Source organism: Rhinolophus hipposideros, assembly GCF_964194185.1.
Source record: "Rhinolophus hipposideros genome assembly, chromosome: 8".
NCBI lineage: Eukaryota > Metazoa > Chordata > Mammalia > Chiroptera > Rhinolophidae > Rhinolophus > Rhinolophus hipposideros.
The window spans coordinates 80,921,261-80,927,807 of NC_138054.1; the positions used below are offsets into that span (position 1 = coordinate 80,921,261).

At 50.7% G+C, this 6,547-nt stretch overlaps 1 protein-coding gene across 1 annotated transcript; it reads left to right on the forward strand.

Moving 5' to 3' along the window:
• Window positions 1-5,214: 5,214 nt before the first annotated feature.
• LOC308501550 (uncharacterized protein) lies at window positions 5,215-6,021 on the forward strand (the record flags this gene model as incomplete). Its single annotated transcript, XM_081058068.1, has 1 exon — window positions 5,215-6,021. The coding sequence occupies one exon, from the start codon at window positions 5,215-5,217 to the stop codon at window positions 6,019-6,021; it is 807 nt and encodes a 268-aa protein (XP_080914194.1).
• Window positions 6,022-6,547: the final 526 nt, after the last annotated feature.

Genomic DNA, 6,547 nt, shown 5'->3' on the forward strand with positions numbered 1-6,547 from the left:
TGGATGCTCTACCCAAAAAGCCCTGAGGTGGCTTGGCAGGAGGGAAGCTCTTACTGGCTAGGGCTCCTGCCAAACCACACCTGCCCCACCGCTCCTGAGCTCAGATCTGTCCTGGCTTGTAGCTGCCACATGTAGGCTTGGGGAAGCGCTGTTTTAGCAGCTGGTGAGCAGAGGGCCCTTATCCTTGAGAATGTTAGGGGAAGAGGGCATGTGACTCATTCATTGTGCTTGGGTGGGTAGAACCTGCAGCCAGGGGAGGGTCAGACCAAGCCCAAAGAGATTTTCAGCCCTAAAGGCAGGCTGGCCCCACTCCAGGTAAGGGCTCAGGTGAGTCACACTTCCAATAGTCACCTGAGGCTGGGCACAGATGTCCTTTAACAAGGGTGGGACAGCCAAAAGTTTCATTGCTCTTGGCTCTAGCTGTCCCCTGTACAGAGCTGGGCTTGCTCCTTATCTGCGATGCTTCTTAGAGCCATGTGGCTGAAAGGACAAGGGAATACTCCTCCCACCATATCAGAACCCAGGGAAGGGGAGAAACTGCTGAGTGGCAGGTTAGGAATTAATAAGCAGCATATGCACTATTGGGGCAGGGTCCTAAGGTCTCTGGAGAAGGGGGTTGTTCCCTGCATTCTGAGGACCCAGGGGAGTGAGAGGCCCTTGAACTCTTCGAGCCTGGGGTGGGGAAAGGGTCCCTGATGGTCTTAGTGGGGCACAGGAGGGGACAGGGATGTGAGTAGGACTGCAGAGAGGGGGAGTGAGGTGAAAGGAAGAGAATGGGCAGGGCAAAGGCTAATGGAAAACCCATGATTTGCAGCTGGTTTGGCAATAGAGCTAAGGAGCCAAGGTTGGAGGTTGCCCCAATGGGGCAAGTGTGGAGGCCATTGTGGCTCGAATCTGTCAGGGAGGGGGCCCCCAACAACTCAAGACATTCTGAGACCCTGGCACCCATCCCTGCAGTGCTAGGGAGGGAGAGGCAGCTGGGCTTGGCTGTGTGGTGGGGGATGGGGGGTTGGTGGGGGACTGGGCCACAGCGGTGTACCAGTCTCTGTCTCTAGGCTGAACCCCTCCCAACGCTGCTCGGTTCACAGGGTTACTTACTGCGTCCTCACCGAGTGAGGGGGTGGCCCACCCTCTTTCTTGCTTAGTGCTTCAGCCTGTAGAACACAGAACACCGGGGTCTAATTCTGACCACTGGGAGAGCTTAGGTAAGTCTCTTACTCTCTCTGAATCTTAATTGCCTTGCCTGGAAAACAAAATACCTACCTCTTAGGGGTGCTGGGAGGATTAAGTGGATGTGAAGTTCCTGGCACTGAGAAGGTCGGGTTCTCTGGCACATAGAAGGTGCTTCACCAAAGTCAATTTCTCGGGGATGGGCCTGGGCAAGAGGTGGGGAAGGCAGCTTCCCCATATCCTCTCCTTCATGTATCCCCACACTTGGAGTCAGCAGGACTCCAGCCTGCTGGCCTGACTCCAGGCTGGGCACCGAGAGCCCAGGATCTAAGGACAGAACCACCCCTCCCACTCCAGGCTCCCAGCCCTTTCTGGCTCACAGTAAGTGATGGCAAAACGCTTTCTAGAATTTTCTAGATGTTAACATGCTTAATGTAAGTACTTTGCCATTAGAAACCGTATTTCTGTTTTCACAAATCTAGAACTCTGTTGTAGACACAGTAGGTCACGGGGAAATAAGTATTTAATGTATGTAAATGAGAAAATAAACTAGGGCTATTTGTGTATCATTTAAATTGAAGGACCAGGGAAATGGAATAAGTTATATTTTCCATATTTTACTTATTGAATATTTTTTTCATAGTAAATTATGAATGGCATACGTCTACTAAATATTTTTCTTAAATTCTCTTGGAAAAGATACGTTTTTCTGAAGTTGTAGGACATGTTGATAGGTATATACTCGTAGTATTACATTTGTCAATTGGTTGAAGGCCTTTGTGGCCTCCAGAAATCCTAGAGATCCCCAGGAGTTGGGGAGGCTGGAGAGGGCCTCTCCCGATCTCATGGGACCCAGCCTGGCTTTCAGGGAGGATGGAGGAATAGCACATTCCTCCCGAAATAATCGTTCTGGAGCTATTTCCAAAGGCTCTTAATGCCAAGGCCAGAAATGGCCAGTGATTTGGATGCCTGGGTACCTTCAGGACAACAGCAGAGACGTCCAGCCCTCTCTCTGGCTGCTTGCCCAGCCCCCAGCCCAGATCAGAACCAGGCTTGGCTGAGGCCCCACGAAGGAACTGTTGACACCACTTCCCTGGTCCACTGAGCTCCCCCAGGCTCCTCTTCCTCCTTGGGATGGGGGGTGGTTCTGATCCCTCCTCTGGCTCCAAGTTTCAATGAGAGAGCCACGCCACCCCAGGCAAAATGTCCTTCACTCTCAGTGACTGTGGGCTGGGAGGGTGTAACTTGGATCTTGTCATTAGGAAACATCAGATAAACCCAAATTTGAGAACATTCTCCCAAACAACTTGCCTGCACTCTTCAGATACCAATGTCAGAAAAGACACACTGAGGAACTTCCAGGTTGAAGGAAACCAGAGACCTGAGAACTGAAGGCAATGCCTGATCTTGAATTGGATCCTGGCTTGGAGAAAGAGTTGCCATCTGAGGAACAATTGGTGGCATTTGAATACGGACTGTATATTAGACAATAGTACTGGATCAATGTTAAATATCCTGTATTTGGTAATTGTAGTGTGGATATGTAAGAAAATGGCCTTGTTCTCCCACTATGTAGGGGATACATGCTGAAGTACTCAGGAGTAAAAGATGCTATTGTCTGCAGCTTACTCTTAAAATAATAATAATCGGGGTGTGTGTGTGTGTGTCTCGTGATATGTGGCAAAACTGTTAATAATTAGTGGATTTGTATGAAGACTGTGTGGAAGTTCATTGTCTTGTAAGTTTTCAATAAGTTGAAAATTTTTCAAAATAAAAAAACCTGCATTTCCAATATTAGGGAGGGAAATGATGGAGGGAAGCTTTTCCTGGCAAACAAAACACTGTGAGAACTCAAAAGGGGCATTTTGTTCATTTATTCAACAAATATGTACTGGACGCCCCCTATGGACCAGGCCTCGGCAAGGGGCATGGAGGTTCTGAAAGGAGCTGAGATTTGTTCCCTGAAGAATCCTCAGGCTCTAGCTGGAGCCCCCTGCGTAGTAGGTACTCAATATCGAATTGTTGAGTGCATGAGGAAGAGGTGAGAAAGGAGGAAAGAAGATGCTGTTATGACCTAGGAATGGGTTACTCCAAGGGACAATACTTCAGGGTGTCTGAATAAATGTTTGCTGACCCAATGAGAAAAGACAAGTAACTGATGCTGACCACAGCCAATGGGAGTTATGTTAGACCCAGCATACAACTTCCTGACTCTCAGCATAATTAAACACTTAGAAAAACAACAAGGAATGCTGGAAATCATCCACTTCAGCCTCGCTTTAAAAATAGGGCCCATCTGTCCTGGAAGGCTTAACGTGGTGCTGGCCCTGCGGCAGGGGCCTGACTAGTATGACCCTGGGAGGCCCCTCCCAGCTCTAGGATTCCGTGAGTCTATGACATGGCCAGCAGTCTGGAGTGGCGACACGAGGGTATGCCCATGGAGAGCAAGAGGAGGGCTAAGTCATCTGCCTCGAAAGACAGAGTGAGAGTGGGAGAGGTCCCTTACGGCAGATGGGGCCCAGCCAGCCAGGAAGGGAAGGGTGGGGCCCTCAGTCACCTCCAATATTTCCAGAAGAGGAGATGGGGTGGGGTTGGACCAGGGAGGGAAGAGCCAAGGGTCTGGACATTCCACGCGATTCAGACCCAAAGGACAAGGGCAGCTGAGGGGCCACGGGCTGGGAGAGGAGCCGGCAGCTGTTTTCTGGGTAGGACAGGCTCAAATAGTGCTCTGTTCTCAGTAGTCAGAAGTGGAAAATTAGCATCAAGCTGGCAGTACTGGGGGAGAGCAATCAGAGCCTTCCTTCTGGTGGCAGGGGAGCATACTGGGGAACTCAGGGAGAGGGAAGGGAGGCCTACCCTGCCCTTGGCTGGGCCCAGTCAGGCCCAGGAACAGAAGGTGGGGTGCCCATCTTTTGGCCTGGTCAGGACTTAGTCCCTGTGAAGTGGCCACTTTTGGACCAGAAGAGGTAGGAGTCCCAATACCCACTCCCCTCTGTGGGGTGGATGAGGAGACCCCCTACTATCAGAGAAGATCAAGGCTAAATATCCCAAAGGTTCTAATCTCACAAGTCCAGCCCCACTATTAGACTTTTCATATCACCTGCCTCCCACCATTTGGGGTACCTAAAGTCAGGATCAACTTAGTTACAGGGTTAGCAAGTGCCCCTCTCCATCTGGTTCTAAACCATTGTGCCCCCATCCATGCAGGCAGAGCAGGTGAGGTGAGAAGTCTTCCTTAGTAGACTGTGAGAGGGCCAAAGTCACTCCAACAACATAGCATTGTCTTTCAGGGGTCATCCAACATACCCAAGATAGTACTTTGTCCCTACCACTAACAAGCTGTGTGATTTGAGGCAAATCACGTCACCTCCCTGAGTCTCAGTTTCACCATCTGTCAACTAGGCATAGAATATTAACTACTACCTTGCTTTGTATTGAGAATTACATGTGAGACACAAGCAAAAGGATGAGCTCAGAGAGAATACACGTAGTATTGCATCACTTCTAAGACACGTTTTTTTTAGTATCAGGGTACATTGTGTAATTGATGATTAGCTATTTGGTGTTACCTCAAAAGAAAGTGTGTCTCAGTGCTTGGAATTTCACCATTAGAGATTCAGTCCTTGGTCTCTGTGGTCTTCTGGAACCCTTGCTTAAAGGGCAAATGGGAGTATCAGAACGTGGGGCTAGAGTTAAAGGACAAGAGAGACTGTCCCACTTTTACTGGGGGGGTTTTCTGGCCTCCGTCATTCTCAGAGTCTTGCTTTTCTCCCCATCTTTTGCCCTTCTTTGTGCTTTCTGAAGAACAGCTGTCTGTTTTGCAGTTTGAAAATCCCCGGGACTAGGAGGAAGATGAGGAGAGGGAGAAGGGTGGTGTTGGCTCTCTGGAGGCAGAGGGAACACCTGGAGAGAAATCCTGGAGGGAGGTGGCAGGGAGCCAAGGAAAGCTGACCCAACTCTCTCCTCACCAGGCCCAGGTGCCCAGACTCCAGGTGAGCTCACAGCAGGTCAGTGCCACGAAACGTTATCCGCCCAGCCTGGACAATGTCTAGACGCCAGGTGAACCGTTCCAACACTTACAGTCACTTGAACCATCCCAACCTTGTGTCCTTTCCGACCCGAACTCCAGGCTGGTCCCAGTGCCCCAAGGTGACTGGAGCGAACAGCCTTAAGCGCCCCCACCCCCTGAGTGGCTCCAAGTTCAGTGGCTGCAGCAGGTCTTTGGAGCAGTCCAAGATCCCCAGCCCCTCCAAACTTCCAATGAGGAGAATGTGCACGGGCCAGCCATACTACACCAAGTGTGCAGAGACAAGCCATCTGGCGAACCGCCCCAAGGTGGCCCAGAAGCTCACGTGCCGTGGCAGACCCCACTGCCTGCTCTGCACAGATCGTCCCTCGGACCCCTCTAGCCCCACTTTCCTGGACCAACTCATCAAAGGCATCAACTACCTTGACAGATCCACCGATGCCTTTTACGCCCACTGCCCCAAAGCCCTGAGCCTGCCAAGGCTTGCAGCCAACTACCTAGAACGCGCTGCCAACTCCATCCACCTGAACCACCCAGACCACTCGTCCCCCCACGGTTACTCCAACACCAGCGCCAGCATGGTGCCGTCCACCAGGAGAGTCAATGCTCTGAAGTGTGTGGGTGATTCCATCAACACGAGTTGCCCACACCGGCGTCAGAGCCGGAACCTCACTCCAATGCTGCTGCAGAGGCCGGGGGGCAAGTTGCCTGAACTCCCTTTGTTTGGCAACAGGATCTGGGGCCATCTGCCCAAGTTCTGGGAAACAATCCGCTCAGGCTGGAGAGTCCCTGAGCCCGTCTCTAAACCCTATAGCTGGTGGTGACGTTGACACCGACCGTGAAACGGACACATGTCTGTCAGGCTGCAGTTGTGGAAAATAAATTGTCGGTGGCAAAATGCTCCTTTCAAGACTCCATGAAGGGGAAGCTGCCGTTTAGATTAGGGGTTATGAATGCGAGGACCTACAGGGGTAGGCAGTTAAAAATGAGTTGGGTGAGTTACTTAGGGGGGTCCTAGGGAATGGTGGAGACTGTGTCTGAGTGGAGAGGGAATACCTGGTCTAAACCCAGCTCTCAAATGGTTTGTTGCCTTTGCCAGAAAACCAAGAATCTGAGTTTTATATGTTAGCATGAAATTCAAAAATGGCATAATACTCGGGGTTGAACAAAAATACTTGCTAGCTGAATGTGAATCCCAGAGGTTTCAGTTTGGAGTCTCTGGGTTTTATCTTGAAAGGATCACTGGGGAGGTTCCTAGCCTCCCTTAGCCTCAGTTTCCCCACATGAAGAATGAGGCTGGCTGTGTATATCCAATCCCCATCTGTATTCTTCTTTTTTCAGAATTGAGGT